The 20,040-nt window shown below is 51.8% G+C and overlaps 6 protein-coding genes across 6 annotated transcripts; 2 read left to right on the top strand and 4 right to left on the bottom strand.

The window, feature by feature from the left end:
- Window positions 1-183: 183 nt before the first annotated feature.
- On the bottom strand, window positions 184-2,985 carry N7539_006782 (phosphatidylinositol-3-phosphate-binding protein BEM1; the record flags this gene model as incomplete). Its single annotated transcript, XM_056936383.1, has 4 exons — window positions 184-1,110; window positions 1,197-1,949; window positions 2,698-2,799; window positions 2,980-2,985. The coding sequence occupies 4 exons, from the start codon at window positions 2,983-2,985 to the stop codon at window positions 184-186; spliced, it is 1,788 nt and encodes a 595-aa protein (XP_056788318.1).
- Window positions 2,986-5,635: 2,650 nt separating this feature from the next.
- On the bottom strand, window positions 5,636-5,943 carry N7539_006781 (uncharacterized protein; the record flags this gene model as incomplete). Its single annotated transcript, XM_056936382.1, has 2 exons — window positions 5,636-5,706; window positions 5,820-5,943. 2 exons carry the CDS (start codon window positions 5,941-5,943, stop codon window positions 5,636-5,638), a joined length of 195 nt encoding a protein of 64 aa, XP_056788317.1.
- Window positions 5,944-7,437: 1,494 nt separating this feature from the next.
- N7539_006780 (uncharacterized protein) lies at window positions 7,438-9,155 on the bottom strand (the record flags this gene model as incomplete). The annotated part of the gene is made up of 3 exons (XM_056936381.1): window positions 7,438-7,651; window positions 7,722-8,994; window positions 9,080-9,155. 3 exons carry the CDS (start codon window positions 9,153-9,155, stop codon window positions 7,438-7,440), a joined length of 1,563 nt encoding a protein of 520 aa, XP_056788316.1.
- A 495-nt stretch (window positions 9,156-9,650) lies between these two features.
- Window positions 9,651-11,609, top strand: N7539_006779 (ESCRT-II subunit protein VPS36; the record flags this gene model as incomplete). The annotated part of the gene is made up of 3 exons (XM_056936380.1): window positions 9,651-9,751; window positions 9,823-9,967; window positions 10,023-11,609. 3 exons carry the CDS (start codon window positions 9,651-9,653, stop codon window positions 11,607-11,609), a joined length of 1,833 nt encoding a protein of 610 aa, XP_056788315.1.
- A 1,053-nt stretch (window positions 11,610-12,662) lies between these two features.
- On the top strand, window positions 12,663-14,596 carry N7539_006778 (uncharacterized protein; the record flags this gene model as incomplete). Its single annotated transcript, XM_056936379.1, has 2 exons — window positions 12,663-14,147; window positions 14,216-14,596. 2 exons carry the CDS (start codon window positions 12,663-12,665, stop codon window positions 14,594-14,596), a joined length of 1,866 nt encoding a protein of 621 aa, XP_056788314.1.
- A 572-nt stretch (window positions 14,597-15,168) lies between these two features.
- Window positions 15,169-16,985, bottom strand: N7539_006777 (uncharacterized protein; the record flags this gene model as incomplete). The annotated part of the gene is made up of 4 exons (XM_056936378.1): window positions 15,169-16,149; window positions 16,222-16,360; window positions 16,421-16,665; window positions 16,755-16,985. The coding sequence occupies 4 exons, from the start codon at window positions 16,983-16,985 to the stop codon at window positions 15,169-15,171; spliced, it is 1,596 nt and encodes a 531-aa protein (XP_056788313.1).
- Window positions 16,986-20,040: the final 3,055 nt, after the last annotated feature.

Here is a 20,040-nt window from a genome sequence, read left to right as displayed (position 1 = left end):
CCGCGGCACAAGCCCTCGCAGGTTGAAGGGTGCCGGAACGCCAAAACACCCAGTAGCGGGTATGAGGAAGCACCACAAAGAGGTCAAGGCAAATAAGTCGAAATAGGACCGAAGACGATTATCGAAGCCGGAGAGACACACAAACAGGCAAGAGTGAGTTGGCCAGCAGTGGCCCGAACTCAATCATGCAATGTTGACAAACAGTGTCAACTTGGTGTTCCGTTGCATGGCTTGCTCCAAATCGGCATCTGACGCCAGATCAATGTAGCTCCCCGAAGCTTCATCGCGATACTGCACGATAATATCCTCTTGGATCTTGAGTCGATCGCAAAGTTTGTCCTTAAGATGCGCAAGGCTTACACCAGCGGGTATCCGAATGGCAATCAGATCATCCTGGAAGAAGACCTTGACCTTCATGGCGGACGCGTTGGAGTTGGTCGACACCTGCGTCAAAGAACTTCCTTGTCGGTTCATGGGAGGCGGAACCGCAAACCCCCCCGGAGCAACGCCGCCGGGGGTGCGCTGCTGCGATGCCCTGTCAGGCCCCGTACTGATTGGCGCCTGGGAGGATTGTCGAGAAGCACTGCGCGACTGCTCCAGTCCAGAGGAGGAGTGATGTGACTGATCCGAATAGCGTGCCTCCTCGCCAAACGCATTCGGATCAATTTCGAAATCGCCCTGGCGGGGCGCGAACAGCTGACGTACGAGTTGACAGCGAGAGATGTGCGGGGGCATGGAGAGAAGTTTCTTGATGTATTCGTCAAGGTTTTGGCGACGCCCATTCGAAATTGCATCGGTGACATGGGTGACGGGGCCCGGCATAAAGGGCAAGGTGCGAGGACGACCCCGGTTACCGGCTTCATCGTCGAATTGTGTGAGCAGCGCAATTTGGAAGTCGTAGAAATCGTGGTAGTAGCGAGACAGCTCCCAACACCGACCGTCCTCCATCTTGGCTTCAATGATGTACCAGTATTTGTCATTGTCGAAGCAATACCGTGGGATCGATGCGGCCACCGGCGCCAGGAGTTGTTGGTAGCTTTGCGGCTGCGAATGGCCCCCGACCGCTTGACCGGACAGGGTACCCTTGCTGGCGTTGCGCTGATGAATCCCCTATTGGTTCATATGTGGTTAGAATGAGGGTTTCGCCGCGCAGTGGGATCACAGAGCACCCCCGATCGGAGAATTGGCCGACTTACCGCATTGTTGCCATTCTGACTCATACGACCAGCATTGGGATGCGATGCGCCCATTGACATCTTGTCCATGCCCGACGTGACGGAGACCATTCCGCCTCCTGCGGGGTCGAGCTTGCCTAGAGTGATACTGCTGTTTTTGTACTCGGCGGTCATCTTCTTCCACTCCTCCACCTTGGGCACACCGGCGCGGCGTACTGCCTCCAGGGGGTCGGTGACCGCCTGGCCGCTCTGCATGTCGCGCAGCTCGATGAAGGAGACCGGAATCAGGCCGGGGCCCCCGAGGCGACCGATGGGCTTGGCGACGAACCATTCGGGGTTGGACTGGGCGATGACAATGATGGCTTCACCGGCGCGCGCATCCAATTCATCGGGTCGCTCGGCCTGGAAATCATATTGGACGATGCCATAGACCATGGCGCCCTGACCTTTGAGCGCGGACATTCTGAATGCGCCTTGTCGGGAGTGGGTGGTGGTGGAAGAATCCGAGGTGGGACTGCGATCGGAGAAGCCAGAGTCGTAGTGGTCCTTTTTGTGCAAGTCCACGGAACCCCCACTGTCCCTCTCGTTTTTGCCGATGACCTCAAAGAAGGAGACGGGAACGAGCCCTCGGGCGCTAGGGATGAGGGGATTGCAGGCCTCGTACCAGTCTGGATCGTCTTCGCGGCTGATAACGTGGAAGAAGTCGCCCTTGCTAAAGCCGAGTTCCTGGGTCGCACCGGGCTCGGGAGTGTAATCGTAGAGGGCTTTGATGACCTATGCGCGCGCGACCACCCGATTCGGGGATGATGTTAGTGACTGTGTTTGCGGGTGTTTTGGTGAGTCGTGCGCTCTCTCTCTCTCTCTGTCACAATCTCTCTGTTGCGAAGTTGCGACTGCTTTTTAGATTTCGCCCGTGTTTGGAAAGTGGATTGGTCCCGCTGGGCAATTGAACCAAGGACAAGGGCCCGTGGGTTTAAGTGAATCAGGCAAGGAACCGAAAGGAACGACCAGGGGGGAGAGAAGGGGAGGCCACCGGTGGAGGAGGGCAGAGGGAAAATGTGATGAGGGGCAGGCGGGTGGAACACTGGAACCCATCCAGTTGGATAGTGGCGGCAGTGGGCAATTCTCCAGTCGCAACCGAGGGGCGCTTGTCGGGGTTCCTGCTCTTTTTGTGTCTCTGAACTTTGCGGCCAGAGGCACAGGAAAGGCAGAAGAGGAGGAGGCAGGGTGGAAGTTTGGTGGCTGGGACACACGGCCCTTGAAAAGCAACGGACAAAGGAATGGATCAACCTTGACCGGACCAGATAAGAAGAATTGGAGGCGCAGATAAGTAGGGGAAACAAGAGCAAGAACAAGTCGGCTATACAAGGAAGGCGACAGAAAGAGAGAGAGAGAGAGAGAGGGAGAGAAAGAAAGCGAGATGGATCGGAGGTAGAGTTGATGTATAGACGTAGCAAGCATTTGACCGGCGGGGCAAAGGCGGCATCTGAATGCGCAACGTTGTCGCAAAGAAGACACTCACTTTTTTGGGCGGCAAGATTGCGATTGCAGATTTGGGGGTGATAGAGACGTGATGTTGGTGATGTCTAGGATCTTTCTCCCCCTTCAAGGAGCGTCGGATGGCCTGTTCAAGAAAAAAAGCGGAGTGAATCAGTCGGAGAAGCTCAATCCGAGTGATACCGTCCATGCCAGTTGTGACACGTCCAGCCACGAGCTCAAAAGATCCGAAGGAGGCAAGACTCAAAATGGAGGTATGTCATCGGAGTCAGTGCAGAAGGGGAGAGAGAATGGGTTCATAGCGTACCTTCATCGCGACCGGAAGGGAAGAGAAAGGGATTAAGAGAGTTCGTCGGATATGAATTCGATTGCGGGGGAAAAAGAGATGGAACAAGGGTCGGTAAGAAATCTCGACTTGCTTCGTGAAAGAAGGAAAGGAAGAAGAGGAGGAAGAGGAAGAGCAAGAGGAAGCAGGGGAGTGACCGGCTCGAAAGAAAGAGAGGCAGGCCGTCACAGTTCTGGTTTTTTTTTTTTCTTGGGGCGGGTTGCCTCGAAGATCAGCAGTATAACGTTCGGACCGACGCCATCAAGAAGTAGAGAGAGTGGTTGAAGAGCAGATGGGAGGGGGCAGACTGGTCGCGCGGATTGCGATTGACAGCAGACAGTCACTGGAAGGAAGAATGACTGTAGGTGAGTGTAATTTAGGACCTGTATCAAGTCCTTCCCGATCAAGTACACCAGTCCAGTCCGTCAATGGAACAAAGTACGGTAGATGGATGTTTGTCGCAGAGAATAATAATCGGTCTGGAGAAAGACAGCAAGACCGTAGGTAAGTGGAAGGGACAGAATTGGAGAGAATGCGGTCGTTCCGAATTCACATAATCAGTGCAGTGGTACAGCAGCAGCAGCAGCAGCAGCAGCAGCAGCAGCAGTAGTAGTAGTAGTAACAGTGTAGTAATTGAACTAATAGAACGGACATTGACTAGTAGAAACTTAGTGCAACTGCAGCGGAACACCCTGCCAGGCACACGCTCAGCGTGACAACAATAATACCAAGTCCCCGAGTCCCATGCAAGAATATGCACCTCCAGCCACCTGAGGATCGCAGGAGATCAATGTGATGGTGCCGAGGATGCTTGGACGGGGAGACCCACGGATCAAGAGGTCGAGTCCGTGAATGGTAAATGGTGTGAATGGGGAGCACCGCAGAGGCGGCAGATGGTTGGAATGGCAATCGTGGACTGGATCCAGATCCTGCGGGGGAAATTGCCCCTTTGAGGGTGGAAGGCCCGGAGATTCCAAGGCGGGTAAAAAGTGGCTTCTACGAGGAGGAGTGTAGACTGTAGTTCACTCCTCAATATCGTACACAAGGAGGAGCTCCCCTATGAGCTACATGAGGACAAGACCGCCAGGAAAAAGGGTCATATCTGGATTCTTACCTAAGAGACTGAATACCGTCTCTGGGTCTTGTTTCTCGATTCAGGGAATGACATTGATTATTTGCAGATTCGTTGTAGGCAATTGGGCAGGACCATGCATTAAACAAAGTTCCCCTGGAAATGGGGCCGGGAAGCCAGTGACGCACTGCTGTTGCTATGCGAGGGGCGTGATGGTGACGATTGTCTGTGATGGGGTCCTCCAAGGGTTTATAAGAATTAAGGTACATTGGTACAATATACATTATACAATACTCTCTAATCAAGTGAGCTTGGTCCATAGTCCATAAGTGACTCCATAACACATACTCCGTGAGTCCGTAGTCCATACTCCAAAGTAACTATACCCCGGGTCACTTGACAGTCAATGAAAGTCTGGCGATGAACTCGCAAAAGTCTGAAGCCAATGACTGTCAAATTTTAATCACCCACATCACCCACATCAACCTGAGAGACCCGTGGCAACAACCATCGTACTCCAGTGGCCAGACAGGACCGGACATGAATTCTCAATGGTGAGCGACCGATCAAGAAGTGGTCCCCGAAGGTCAGAATGGATGGAGCCGCCCGTGGACGAAGCGGGCTGCAGACGAGCCCGAGACAGTAGGACAGTAGTATCAGTGCCGGTACCAGTAGCAGATCAGCCTCCAGGGACTCAAAGAGTCAATGAGCCACTAAAGGATATGTGTGTGAAAGTAGCGATCACAGGGGACGGGAGACGTACACGTTCCTTTGTTCCAAGCGTTCTCGAATACCCCGGCGGGGTCTTCAGTTGACGAACACTCGTGTGAGAATAGTAAAGGCAATCTCCACTTGAGCCGGGGGCGTCTCCGGTCCCGGCTGAAAGTCGACGCACTGTATTTCATGTGCCATGGACCACCGACTGGAGTCCCTGGATTGTACCTTGGGAGGGTTCGTATTTCTCCGTGAAAGAGCCGAGACTCGAGACACATACTCTGTTGAGTCTGTTCTGATCTGACGCGGCACGGGAGCCGCAAACACGGGACTCCTACTACTGTACTACCGTAGACAGATCGCACATGATCTGGGGGCAGTCACATGGTCTGCTGGTCTAATCAGAGGTACGACACTCCCGTCCACGGGTGGACCTCCTGTGGTCGTCTCTTCTCTCGGCCACGCTCGCATTGAGATCACCGAGTCAGTTCCAATCCATCCACGATTGAAATGACTCGAACACTCACTGCAAGACATACCCATGGTGAGAGACGGATAATTCTCCGAAATTGCGTTCAGTAAGGAATCAGTCCAATTTACAACATGACCCGGGCAACTGCAGCTCCCCGATAGGACCCAGCATGAGAGCATTGATGCCTCTATCCCGTGACCGCCGCAGTAGTAATGTTGTAACAAAGTACCTCCGCGAGACTGGTGACTGCTACAGTGGCACATCTCGAGGACCTTCTCGAGGCAATCTCGACTAGACGGAAGAATAAAATCCGCTGGACAAAAAGCTCAAAAACTGGAAAAAGGACAAAGAAATGATCTCGAAGTTTTACTGTTCCACGGTTATACCGCAGACCGCTGGCTGTAGTTGTGACCAGTGCCACTGACCACTGACGCCCGTGGCTCAGACAGCACTATAGGGTAACGACTAACCACACCATAAAGTTGAAATCGGCAGAAAAAAAAGATGGATAGCATTTGCAAAAGACAGGAGAAGAAAAGAGAGGAGGAAACCGGTCCAACTCACTTTCGGGCTCTAGTGGAGCAGCGAAGGCGTATACATGGATTGCGGTAATCTTGTTTCCGCTGCGATCGATCAAGTCAACCTCCAGACCTCTGGACCAGACTTGAAGACCGCTTGACGAGATCATGCTTGGGTACCACTACCTAGACATTCAACAACATCGGAGCACCTCCGTCTGCATTCTACATAAAGACGCAATTACTCGACGTATCAGCTAGAGGACCCCTCGATAACTCAACTGGGAAAAACCGCTTTTTCAACCTTAGCTCGAGGTCTTTGTTTGTGCGGTTGGTCACACCGGCTCAGTAGACTATTAGACTATCAGACTAATAGGTATATACCACGTATCACTATCCATACATCATCACATGGACAATGTCTATGTCAAGAACTCAGAACTCCTTGAATACCCAAAAACGACCACACAAAGTCCATCTCTTGACAGTCTACACTCTACACTCTACACACAAAACCTTCCAGGAGGTCTTCCAGTGTAATTCAAGGCGGGCTTGTACGATCGCCGAACCTGTTGGGCGGGACATTGCGTGTCGGGGTGTCCCAGTTCCTTACTGAGAGTCCCCGTGGGTGCCGCCTGGTGGTGGGCACGTGGGACCCACGTGGTGGAGCAGATGAGGTTTATTTCCATGGGCGTTGAGGAAAATGGGTCTTGCGAGGAGGATGTAGAGATAAGACGAAGCGACCTGTGAGTTCAAATTGGCAAACCCCCAAACCCTCTAGATAGAGACGAGGCTGAGGAACTCCATCGAAAAAAAAAATGGGAGTCTCGAGAGAGTGAGAGCGATCTCGAGTACGCCTTTTGACGATGAGAAAAGAGGGCTGGACCGTTGTGGTATGATGGTAGAGGCCTTGGCATTCCGCGCCGGGGCCTAGTACTGAGTGATTCAGGTGGCCTGCCAAGTTGAAGGGCAGAAACGGTCTCGTGAACGGGCAACGCCCAACATACCTGTGCATGCTTCGAAGGCATGTAAAATATGTATATATATATATCGTTTGTGGAAAGTAATATGGAGGAAGTTTACGCTTGCGATAGTGAAAGGGTTATTTTGTTTTCAATGCAGTGGATGCGAAAATAGATACGCAGAGTAGGTGGGACTAGGTCTACTAGGGGTGCGCCTTGGTTTGTCCAAGGGGGAAAAGAACTTCAATCACAAAGCGCCCATGTCGCGCAGCCAGTGTTGCTCCGGGAAAAATCAGGCCGAAAAACGAAAGGCAAGGACGCGGAAAGACGAGAATGAGAGGAACGGAAAAGACGGGGGTATCATTAGTATGCTGTCAGTTTACCCCGCCTTTGCAAATCCGGAGGAAATGATGCATGGGGAGAGGATCAACAGCACGCGCGAGAGGGTGGACGTCCATCTGTCACTTGTCACATCTCGCAATCACAACTTCGAAGTGAGTCAGCACGCGAAGCGCCACACTCTCGTTTGATCGGGAGATGCGAGAGGTGAGTGACCGACCGCTACACAACGAGGAAGTGATACGAAAGTGATGGAGAACGGAGCCAGCATGCTTCGGCGTCCTGATCATCGCACAGACGAAGGGCAGTCAGAACTACGGACTGCGGAGGCTCAGCTTGACGACTAGAAAGGGACTGATTCGACTAGATTTGACCCTTGATATCAACGACCCGATGGGCCTCGGCTTTAGCCGTCTCGAACAGAGGACCAGCTTTGCTGGTCAAGAGCCTCACAGTCCCCTCTATCTCTTGCAGAGCCTCCGCCGACGCGTGGTCGAGAATGAAGCGAGCGGCTTGCTCGTCCGACTCGAAGCCAAGCTCTTCTGTGATGAATCGGAGCTTGACATCCGGTTTGTACCTAATGAAATCAGGTCAGCACGAAGAAAAGAAGGGGGGGGAGCCATGAGACGTAGGGAACGGAAACTCACGCTCTACACATTGACGATAGAGCAGTCAATCGCTCCCGTCCAACGAACATGTCCATGAGGTAGGCGCCCATGTTCGGCGTATCCAGGTAAAGCTGGAAGAAACGGTGATAGTTTCCGAGAGCAAGGGTGGAGCGAACCTCAAGTGCATGCTTCACAGCACTCGACTTCTTGTCTTCTGCACTAACATCGGCTAGCGCATCGTTCATGGCGGTCCAGTTCCGAGTGTAAATGAAATAAAGAATACGATAGGCCTTAAACTCGGTTGGATGCCCACCGAGCTTCTGTTCGTACAAAACTCGAAGCTGAGTTTGACACTGATTGTACTCACCAAGATCCCCTTTCTCTAAGGCTATGCGGGCGTGGATCTCGTACACATGGACAGTGAACTCGTTACGGATGTGCTGCACCGTCAAATCTTGGCGAAGGGACTTGAACTGATCGCAGATGTAGGTGTAGTTGGCCTCTCGTTTCCACTTCTTCTTCAACAGGTCCAGGGTTTGCTGGAGCACTGGCAACGGCCGAACGGTGTCAGGGTTGGGCGCAGAGGTCAGGCGGAAGTAGTTCTTCTCCAAAGTCTGGCAGCGTCCAACCACAGGTCCCTGATCTTGTACCGTACTGCGCGCAATGGGCGGATCCACTGGGGACGAAGTACCGGAAGTGCCATAATTGACGCCGGCGCCCTCAAAACGTCTGCGCCTCATCTCCAAATTAGCTTTTGACTTACTAGAATCATCCAGTGTCATCCGTGACTTTTTATCTGTGGACGGGTGAGTAGTGCGGTCTTCGAGTCGGTTGCGATTGTTAGCTTTTTTCCATGGTGGCGAATCGTCTCCTCGTTGCTGTTGACCAAAGTCGGTCGACTTTCTCTTCCGATTGGGGTCGACGGGAGAAGTGAGTGGACTTGCTTTAGCCCAAGTCGAAACAGCCGGATTGGCCAGGACTCTATTACGTTCATTTTGAATCATGTGCTGGGGTAGGGCCGTGCGATCCCAGTCGATGATGTGAAGCTTATTGCGATCAGCGGCCTCTGTGATGACCTGTCGCAGCTTCTCTTGAATTTCGGCGTGACTGACACTGGGGATCTGGTTCTTGGCATCAAAGCAGCGTTGCACGTAGTTGCGCACCGCCTGGGAGAATTCGATTCGCGGCCGAGCCGGTTCCGCGGCAGGAGTCGTGGTTGGATGTGTGGTAGTGGTTCCAGCGGACGAAATTGATGAACTCTGGTTAGAAGTGAGGCTACGACGTGCTTGGACTGGAATGTATGCGGGAGTTGCTATTGAAGCGTTAGTACGGCTGGAAGAGAGAGGCAGGGAGGGCGGGAAGGAGGGGCACGAGTGTTAAAAGTCGCGGGCACTGACCGGGAGCTTGGTAGGCGACAGGCGTCGATGACGGCGCAGACGCGGTTGCGCGCCAAGGGGGAACGCTTGAGCTCATGCCGAATTTCTAGAAGTACGAATTCTGAAAAAGAAAGAGGCTTTTCTTTCTCAAAGCAAAAGGGGGGAGAAGCGAGAGAGAGCGAGAGAGACAGAGATGCGAGGCAGGAAGGGCAGACCGGCGAGAGCCACAGATAAGGAGAAGAGAGAGTAGGCTACGAATGAGATCGTAGTTTCAAAGTAATGCTTTTCACTGGACCAAATAAGATAGTCAAAGATGATAATGTTGTGATATTGATAACAAGGACGACGGTTGATCAAGCGAATTGGTGGTCGGGTTGTTGGAAAAAAGCGGTACCGTCATGAGCGGTCAAGACACCTCAGGTAACTCGCCCGTGTGAGCCCGACCGACTCGCTTACATTGCGGGCCCCTCGGACTTTTATTTCTCCGCTTCTTGCCCCGGATTATCATCTTATCGGCGACGCAATCGACCAAGTGGATGGATGATCGGGGCAGCTTCAAAGCGGGGGTTTCGTCGTGTACATTTCTTACTAGATGTTTTTCAAGCCCCTAGATTTGACTACTGCATTGCGACCGCTACTGCTGCCAGACGAGACGCTTCTTTTTGTGCAGGATGCGGTGGGGTTATATGAGGGGTAAGATGCCTCCCCGCCTATCATGGAGCCCGCGGATCGACTTTATATTCACATGACGGCGATGCAAGCAGAAAGTACAAAATCCCCGATTACCAGAATGGGCACGCCTACTTGACATCGCATCGGGTGTGTTATGTGTCTGCTGAAGAGTCGCGTAAATATTGCGTGGGCATCGATCTGAAGGAGGTTGACCGAGCTGAATACCAGGTGAGGGGTGTACGATTCCGTTAACAATGGGCGTGTTCATTTGGCTAAAGAGATTGCATCACAGGCGGGCTTCTTTAGATCATCGCCAAAGATCACAATATATCCAAAGCCTCAGAAGACAAAGCTCGATACTCGAACCAATATTGGCGCCACTGTCTCGACCACTGCCCACGCCGGCCAGCTCAGTGTTCAGCCGTCTTCACCTCGACCTGCATTCACTGGCGATCAACCAGCTGCCTCGCCAAAACCGATCAATGCAACCTGGGTTTGCCCAATCTGCTCCTTTTCTAATCCAGTGCCGTCCAATTTCGACCCGGCCACAGCTACTGGAAACACGCCTTTACCTCCATGTTTAGCCTGCGGCATCAAGCCCCCTCTGGCTACCGTGCTCAAAGCAGCGATCAATGCCGCCTCAAACCGAGAGTCTTCCTTGCCAACTGCCGAACCCCCTGAAACGGGGAGGGTTTCTGTACCAGACAAGAATGGTGTATCTAGCCTGTCGACCGCTGCAAAACCAGTGCCATGTCCTCGATGCACATTTATGAATCATCCTTCGCTTGTTGAATGTGAGATCTGCGGGGCCTCCTTGGGAGCCTCGGCGGCTTTTCCTCAGCTCCATGGTACAAGCCGCACAGATTCGCCTGCTCCATTCTTTGCGCAATCTCGCATCGTGAACTCTGAAGTGACTGACAGCATTAAACTGTCATTCCGCAATGGGGGAGACAAGACCTTTCATGATAGACTCAAAGGTGCTCTCGTACAGAGAAAATGGCTTTTACAGAATGCGCCACCCGTGCCAGCGCCTTCACAACGTACTGAATCGCCCAACAACCCTGGTGCTGCTGCCGTGGAGAGTCCGCAATCTCCAGCGCCCCGAAGTACCTTGGTAGGAATCGCAGGCTTGGAGCAACGAGGGCTTGAAACTCGTATCAACAATCAATTAGTGATTGGTAACGCGTTTGAAGATCTGGAGGCGTTGATGGCTTCTGCAAAACAAATCGTTGCTTTAGCGGAGAGTCTCGCGCGGGAGTCAGGAATGAACAGCAACGGCGGAGCTTCAACAGAAACCACTACAGTTCTCTCCGAGTCTGTCGCCGCTCTGGGCATGGTCACCACGAAGGACATGCTGAGTTCCGGGTCCGAAAGTCTTTATCTTTCAGAATTGTCCCGTGACCTGGCTGAGTACTTGACCGACGATCGTAAAGGAATCCTCCAGCGTGAAGGGGGCATTATGAGTCTGATCGATCTTTGGGCGGTCTTCAATCGATCTCGAAACGGAGTTGAACTCATCAGCCCATCTGACTTCCAGCGAGCGGCCGAGCTCTGGGAAAAGCTCAAGCTTCCTATCCGACTGCGGCGCTTCAAAAGTGGTCTTCTCGTGGTGCAGCGTTACGACTGGAGTGACGAGAAGACTATCCGCCAATTTCAAGACTGGATGGAGGAATTACGTCGCGTGCCGCCCGACGAATCCGTACCTTGGGACTGGTCATTATTTGGTCGGGCTATTACGGCACAGGAGGCGGCTCAAAGGTTCAAATGGAGTGTGGGTGTGGCTGCCGAAGAGCTTGAAATGGCCGAGGATCGCGGAATCCTTTGTCGGGAAGAAGGTATCGAGGGATTGAGGTTTTGGAGCAATCACCTTGTTTCATAGAGCGGACCGCTAAAAGAATTAACCTTCATCATTCGTATATAGTAGTATGAGAGGGTCGAAAGTAGAACCGGTAGTCGGTGCAGTGTGGGTACAGCAGTACTACCTTGGTACGTCTCATGCGAGCAAGTCCGCATGGCTTTGAGATCCGTCACCAGGTCGCATTCTTCAAGGTAAGGGCACCGCTGAGGCAATAATACGACGACACATACCGTCAACCATACTACCACCTGGTACGAAGGGCGAAGGCAACCCTGTCTTCCGCAATCTCGTGACTGCCTGGCAGTAGGCAGAATGCTTACTCAGTCGACTCCTCATTAGGTTAAGTTAACTTAACTAAGGCACCACACCCCAAAAGAGGACTCGATGACGTCTGATTCGCTGATGTCAGCTGCCAAGTGACAAGGTTATTGCGGGGATGCAAGATGAACAGCCATGTTGATTGGCTGAAATCGCACCCCGGATCACCGATCGGACCCGCCTGGTCCGTCAGTAAGTCGCTCAGTCTGTGCTCCTCTCAGTGACCAGAGACTACTGCACCTAGTCATGTTCTTACTATGCAAAAATGTGTAGTCGAATGTACCTTGAATACCGAGACCATCAGTGTGCATCGCATCCCCGCATCGGAGTGCTCTGGTCCTTGAACCGCCGGCGGAATCAGGCGGTACCGATGGGCATCACCATCAGCGACTCTTGGGCACCCTTTTTTAGCTGGATGCATCCGCCTCTTTTTCTTCGACTCTTCATATTACACGTTCGCAAGATCCCTCTCACATCACGCTCATTGTCGTGCACAAACTCAGCCCATGATCATTGACTGGCACATTCTTGAATTCCATTTCTCAAGCTATCTCCATACTTCCACTCTGACGCCATACCTCAAGCTCGCGTGAGCTCGGACTGGCTTGAACACCGTCGGGACCAGGTCGTGGTCGACAGCAGCTCCGTTTCTGTATTCTACATTCTTGAACACCTCATGGTGATTCCACGTACTGCGACCCTATCTAGAAAAGAAACATTGTCCTGTACGCGGCATCTCGACGCGCCTCACTTATCATGAGTTTTTCAATTACCTGCTCTTCCGTTGCTGCGGTACGGCCAGCTACGAGAACAACTATTATATCACCGCTTACCACGCAAAGTCCGCGCTCGACCCGGAGAATCTGGCAATGCGCTAGCAATGGCCAAGGTCTTCGCGATAGAATGGAGCGTGCGGAACGATCCTTCGATGCATTCCACCGCCACCACGAAGCCAAAATCCGTTCCGTAATCGAGTCCAGCTGGCCCACCACAGCCCCTCGAAAGCCTCATGGGACAACCCCATGGACAAAGAAGTGGAAGCAGTCCCGGATCTCTGAACTCGCCGGTCGAGAGAAGACTTACTGGGATGCAGAGCTCGAGCAAATGAATCGACGGATGGCCAAGCTCAGCAATCTCATTGCCCGAGATCCGTACGAGCTACCTTTTGGGAATCAAGCATTCTTTGCCCATTACGACCCCTCTCTTCCCGCCGAGGCGAACAAGAGGACAGAAGGAACTAACTCCAAGACGCGGTTCCAAAGTGATAGTCCTAGTGGCAGCGCCAGCTCTCACGAGCCACTTCTGTCCCGGGGAAACCTTGAATACGACCCAATCAGTGGGAGAATGACCCGTGCGACACCTGCAACGCAAACCGTCACCCCCGTGTCTCCTTCCACGACTCAAAGCGCCCAGTCACAGCAATCCGCGCATGCAGAATACAACGCCCAGCCTGACAACCAGCTCGAGGCAAGATTAGTCGCAGAGGCGACTCGAGCTCAACTTTCCGACCCAGTGGTCGACTGTGGCCCTGGAAGTGAATTAGAAGCCTTTTTCAAGGCATCACCAGCCAAAGTCGAAGCAACACATTATACAACAGCTACAAGGACGTCAGACGCCACAGTGACCAGGACTCACGATCTGGTTGACAATGTTCCTGACGACGCATCTTTCGCGACCTCCGTAGGCGGGAATCGCACCACGGACGAGAAAGTACAGCCTCTCAATGCAAGCGACATTCGGGCTCGTTGCGAGTCCCCCACTAGCAATGAGAGTCTTGCTGCCAAGTTTCAAGAAGACCCAATCTACGAAGCTCTCCAAAGCCGGCAGCATCACAGATCGGCTGTCCCTCGCCCCGAGGCTACCTATCGAATCCTGGCCTTTGATTCCAGCACCGCCTCAGTCACAACCACCGAAGCGGACACTTTCTTTGGAACATCAGAGCAGGCCCCGACTCACGAGATCCTGTCGCGTCTGCACAATCCCGCGAATTTCGTGCGCTATTTTGGTAAAATGCAAGAAGATGGCTACGAAATCGCCACCGGCGGTGGTGATATCTTGGTCTTCAAGCGAACATTCAATGGTCCAGGGAAAAGTCCAGTCCAGGGCCCCGCCACTGGTTTCAAAGACCCTACCATCCCAGCAGATGTCCAGGCCGACTTGAAAAACTACCAAATGCCCGAGGACGCATTTGACATGTCCCGCTACGTTCACCATTACGACCCCTCGTCTTCCACCATCAAGGTGAGTAGGCAGTAGGACTGTCTATTCCCGGGCCTCTCATCCCCACCCTCCCTAACTGGTCGACTTAGCCATCGACATCCGGATCGGCCCCTCCACTTCCACGGAACAGCCCCCCTCCCAACAGGAATCAACCTGAAACCACCTATTCTTCACGTCCTTCTTCACCCCCGGATCCCGATTCTTCATCAAACCAGGCCTCCTTTGCCCAAATGAGCGCCCCCACCCCGTCAGAACAACAGCAACATTCTCACTCAGAATCAAAATCAAAATCAATACCAAAATCTACCTTTCGCAAAATCCTCCGCAGAATGTTCCTCACTGGTACCATCACTGCAGCATCATGCTATGCAATGGGTGTATTGGTTGAATACTTCCGCACAGGTGGCACGGATGGACGTGGAGCCGACGGGTTCACCGCGTTTGAATCTGAAAGACGTCACGGGTCATGAGTTCTTGTGCGGTTGGGCACATATGCGGACACACTATACTATACAGGATACACGGCTAGTCAAGATTCTTGAATGGGAGGGACAAGCGGTAGCGTGTGCGTTTATGAGGGATGATGATCTTCCGTCGCGAGCTTTGTTTGAGCCTTTGCACAAGACTGCTTTGTTATGTCATGCTTGGTGTTGGTCTGGTATACCACGGCTCTGATGTCTTTCTTTGGTTCTTGCACAATACGTTCTTTTTTTTTTTTTTTTTTCATATCTTAATTTCAAATTCACTGGCTTCATTTTAAAAGAACTGTCTGAATCTAGTATATGTACAAAGAGTCCCACTGTACCAAGCCAGTCAGTGAAATCTTGAAGCAACAAAGCAACGAAACACTGAGACAACAAAGGGACTACTAGATCATGTTCTCCATCCATTTCCAACAGATCCTATGAATTATCTCTCAGCAATTTGTAGATCCCTAAGGAATTGACATGAAGCTGCATGTGCGTGACCATCAATTCGCATTCGACCAGATTTTGCACAAACCCATGGCTCTTGCGTAGTGGGTAACGCGCACTCCAACAACTCAGGTCCGCTTGCTTCCTCTAGGGCTTCTCTTCAAGGTTGTGAACCAAGGGCAGGCGGACTGCTCAGAGTCGTCTTGTGAGGGTGAGTTCGCTTCAGGTCTCTTCTCGAAAGCACTAGGGCTTTTGCTTGCCTTGAGCCGCAGCATCTCCAGCTCCTCTGAAAGGCCACTGGGAGGGGTCTTGACGCCAGGCTGCTCTTTTGAACCTTTGTCGTCACAGCTGGCAGCGTCTTTGTGATTGGGTTCATTTGCGTCTTTGTCAGGCGGGCTTTTCTCAGTCTTGGTCTCATCGACAGTGTCACGGTCAGGGGAACTTGACTCCGGTCCAAAGTCAAACTTTTCGCGATTCTTTACCATGAGAATGCCACATCGTGCGTCGCCACTTTGCAGATAGTAGTACAGAGCAAGAAGGACTCTTACTGCAGCCGTAAAATCCTCCTTCTTCCACAAGTCATACTCGTGAGTACAATCTACTCTGAAGGAGCGGATGTTGAATTCACTGTCGTCGACCTTGCGCTTGGTAGCTTCAAAGCGTTGTAGCACGCGCCTGATATTGCTTGCTGAGTAGAATCGCTTCAACTTACTGGCGGCGCGCTGAGCTTTGGAGGGGTGAATAGCCTCGGGCTTCGCTGGCTCGTCTTCGGGTTTCCAGGTAGATGAGGCGGCTGGAGATGAGGAGGATTGCGGTGGGGACGACTTGTTTGATGGCGACGAGCCTCTTGAAGAGGACGGGGAAGGAGTTTCGTTGCGTGCTGCAGGCCTGCGAAGTTCCCGGCCGCACCATATACTGGACAGCTTCCAGCCAGGAAAGAAAGCACGCATCAGGTGAACCTTTGAGCCATGCTGGCCCAGGACAAACACTTCTTGGTCGGGGATCCTGTCCCCTGGAACGGGGAGTATCCTTGCATGTTTTGACAGCTGACCAAGGATAACTTTGAATCTATCTGAGAGGGCAGTGTCCATGGGCTCTTCGTAATTTGTCTGTGAGAATCAAGTCAGTCTCGTGATCGCCAGTGATGGGCACCCAGGTCAGATGGAATACGTGTAACGTACGATACAGAAGGGCGCGATCGGAGTCGGAGATTTGGCGTCGGTATAACTTGTGCTCATCATGCCTTCTGTTTGTGGCCCATCTCGGTGCTTCTCCCGATAGCCGGTCAGGTAGGAGAATGTCGATTCAAAGAGGCGAGGTCTGAATGACCGCACCATGTCAGTATGTCAACACCACCTGGGAAGATAGATAGAGAATTACTTTAGCTCAAGGCTGCACATCCCCTGAGAGGGGTCATCGTTGAGCGTCATTCCCACCCAGATGTCCTCCATCAGGTGGTAGAGCACATCGGCTTGTGCATCGCGGTTTCCCTCGGCCAGGGCGAGGAAGCACTGCTCAACACCCCCTTCCCATGCGCCTAGCTTCAATTTCGGAACCTCGATAAGCGATCGAAATGTTTCGCGCCATCTGAGATCGAAGATAGGCCATTTCCAGAAGTCAACCTTCTGGGCGTTTTGGGGGTCGTGCGAAAGATCCACGGTATTTCACGAATGGTCTCTGGAAAAGACAAAAACATCAGTCTCATTTCGTCTACGTCTTTGTCTTCATGCATGAAGTTGTGGAGAACGTGAGCGCAAATCCACTCACTTGACGCTTCAGCCATCTCGAGGAAGCGAGTCGGAATCAGCTTCTCTTCAGGCTGTTCAAAGAAGAACTGCGCTTTGATATCCTTCACGTTGACCTCACGCGGCTCGTCCTCCTCACGGGAACTGAAGTCCAGCGAGAAAGGGTAGGCGCGATCTTTGTTTTTGGTGAGGAGTACCATGTTGGCGGGCGCAGAGAAAGGCAAACGGTTGGAGAGGACAGAATGGAAATGCGCAAGTGAGGCTGAGACTGATATCGGGTGTGTCTTGGGACCAAACGATAGGAAGACGCAGTGGGAAGAGAACGATGGATAGAACGCCTCACCAAGCCGCTTTAAGTATTCTCTGAACGACAAGCAATCAGTTGTAAGGGAGCAAACATTCACGTCGACGACTTCCCAGGGCCGCTCCCAATTAGGAAACCGCGGTGGGAGTCAACATGTGCACTTTGGCCGTTCCATGGTTTCTCACTGCGCAACACGGCATTGAGTTGGGATGTACCTGAGATCCCTGAACCCAATCGTGTTTGTGTAGCTCAATGTCAGAGCTCATTGAGTCAAACATTCCATTTGACCGATTCGGTCGACGGAGTGAAGACACGAGATCAACAACATCGTTCTCTAGGCAGAAAGAGCATTCCATGAGATTCCAGAGGGTGCCTGTTGTCCAGGATTTAATTGATCCGGGATTTCATTTGCTGAATGGTTTGGGGCCCTAATCGGATAGAAACTTGGAACTATGAACAGCCGACTAGTAGACCAGCAAGTTCTCGCATGGACCTTGGAACCTTTGATATAGAGCAAATCAGAAGGCTTTTCCCAATAAATCGAGTCTCTAGACACATGCACACTTTCCGATTACCGTCTTACATTGGTGGTCTATCTAGAACTGGACAGATTCAGCTTCCTCCGCCTCCAGATAAGGATATTGAACTACACCCACCTAGGATATTCCATCATAGGCATAAGTCCAAGTCTGCGTTGGTGAGTCAGACAGTCCATTGATATCAAGAGAAAAAGGTCAGTGACGACCGTATGACAGAATGTACAGAATAGACAGAATAGCGTTTGAATCTCATGGAAACTGCCTTGCACTGAGCAAAAGATACTGAGCAGCTTCCTTTTTAAAGCACGGAAAATTTCATGATGATTTGGGTTTGAGTATTTTCAAAAGGTTGTTTGCTTGCAATTTCCTTCTCGATCAAGGACGTTGCCTTGTAGCTAGCAATAGACGACGGCTTTACCGAATAGGTCACGAGTCACTCTACACGGTATTATGTTATCTTTCAAGGATGAGCCATTTCAAGCCCGATACGCTTAGTGATGATGCGATATCCTTCTTCAGCATTCGCAGGTATACCTTGAATACTTCCCACCTCTACCTCTATCCATGTTGATACCACACCCATTCTCGAGGAGGTTAGACTGGAGGTATCAAGCTGTTAAGCCAAGTGTAATGAGTACGAGGAGTTTTTACTCGGACACCTACCTAGGGGGAGGTAGAAAGTAAAGCGTGAGGGACACAATAGAATTCTGTAAAGCAAGTCATGATTATTAAAATATCAAGTTGACGCGTCACCGGCACATTGTTGAACTAAGATCTATATACGTGATTGCTACATTCAAGTCTGCCTGGTAGTGAGATGACAGCATTCAAGTTCGGGCTGTGCGTAATCGTACATATGTACTTTCACCTAGGGATTTCATGTTCTCGACTCAGAACCAGCAGCCGGAATAATGGGGAACCTTGTTATTCGAAGCGTCCGGATAGCGAAGGTTTAGATGGAATAGGCCTGCAGCTATCCTCTGGGCTACGAAGATGGGATCTCGACGCGATGTGAACAGATCATGCGCATTTTGTGGAAGAGAATCCAGCCATGACGAGAGTTGCGGCGACGATATCTGCTGCGGACTCCACTGACAGACGGGGAACACGATCAGTATGACGCCTACTAACAGTAACTTATCTTCTCTCCAGTGCACACTGTACGCAAGAGCAGCAGACGGGTGAACTGTTGGCTTCCCACGACCGAATTTGTGATGAAGAGATGAGAATCATAAGATCCCGTTGACAGAGTCCTCTTCAGTACAGTGCATAGTGTACAACTGTACATTAGCATCAGAATGGACTGTTTGGTGTTTACATCCAGTTGTTCAAGGATGCCTAGCGGGAAAGAGGAAAGATCAACTTTGTCATGAATGTTTGACCCAGCATCAGTCATCCCCTCACCACTCAAGTCCACAAGGGTTGATCCCGACGACCCTTTCAGACAATCCATTCAGATACAAGTGATTTGATAATCATGTCTGATCAACGGCTTCCACAATCATGCTGAATGCAGTCATGCACATCTTTCCTGCTTCCCCTGCAGCGGGTGTCTGCAGGGCCAGGCATATCTCATTCAAGGACCGGCGAGTCCAAAGCCCAGACTGCGTCAGACTCGGTCGGTGGGCTCCACCTTCATTTGCCTCTGCGAGTGCAGAGCGGCCAGACCATGTCACATGACTGGATGTGACGAGTCCGTCCAAGCGGAATGTGTTTTACACCGGAGACATGACTTCTTGCAGAGTGAAGAAGGTGAAAAATTGTCATCGGCAACTTGAGACGTGTGGGAAAGAAAGAAAAAAAAATAAATCTCGGTGGAAAAATCGAGTCTTCAATTCCTCGTCTATCGTTTTATCAGCGCTTTCCATGTTTCTATCAAGAAGTGACTCGGGAAGCACTGGGATGGTCGGTCGGGCCCGAGTTTCGAGTCGTCACAATCTGATTTTCTCAGCACGATAAGCGGGTCTGCAGTGGCCCTGATGGAACCCAAGTCACCCAGGTAGTAGGACTAGGTAGTGGGTACAAAGGTAGCAGGTACCTAAAGTAGTAGGTAGTACCTGTAGTAGGTAGTAGGTAGTAGGTAGTACCTGTAGTAGGTAGTAGGTAGTAGGTAGTAGGTAGTAGGTAGTAGGTAGTAGGTAGTAGGTAGTAGGTAGTAGGTAGTAGGTACCCCGAGGTCCCCTGCTACCAGCCTGTCCCAGGCACTGGCAACTGGTACCTTATCACGGGACTTTTACCGCCTCTTTCACCCGCCCAGCGTTGAACCTTACGAAACGACGGACCAGTTGGGGGGTCCTTGTGTGCCAGGAACAGGACTAGCGTCGAACTCGGGGTCCCATGGAAACGCATCAGACAACCGACGGCAGTACGGTCATACGGTCACCCGAAGGTCCCAAGTTCACCTTTCTCTGA

This window comes from Penicillium diatomitis, assembly GCF_028827545.1.
Source record: "Penicillium diatomitis strain IBT 30728 chromosome Unknown utg000009l_segment0_segment0, whole genome shotgun sequence".
Classification (NCBI taxonomy): domain Eukaryota; kingdom Fungi; phylum Ascomycota; class Eurotiomycetes; order Eurotiales; family Aspergillaceae; genus Penicillium; species Penicillium diatomitis.
This window is presented reverse-complemented; position numbering and strand designations above follow the sequence as displayed.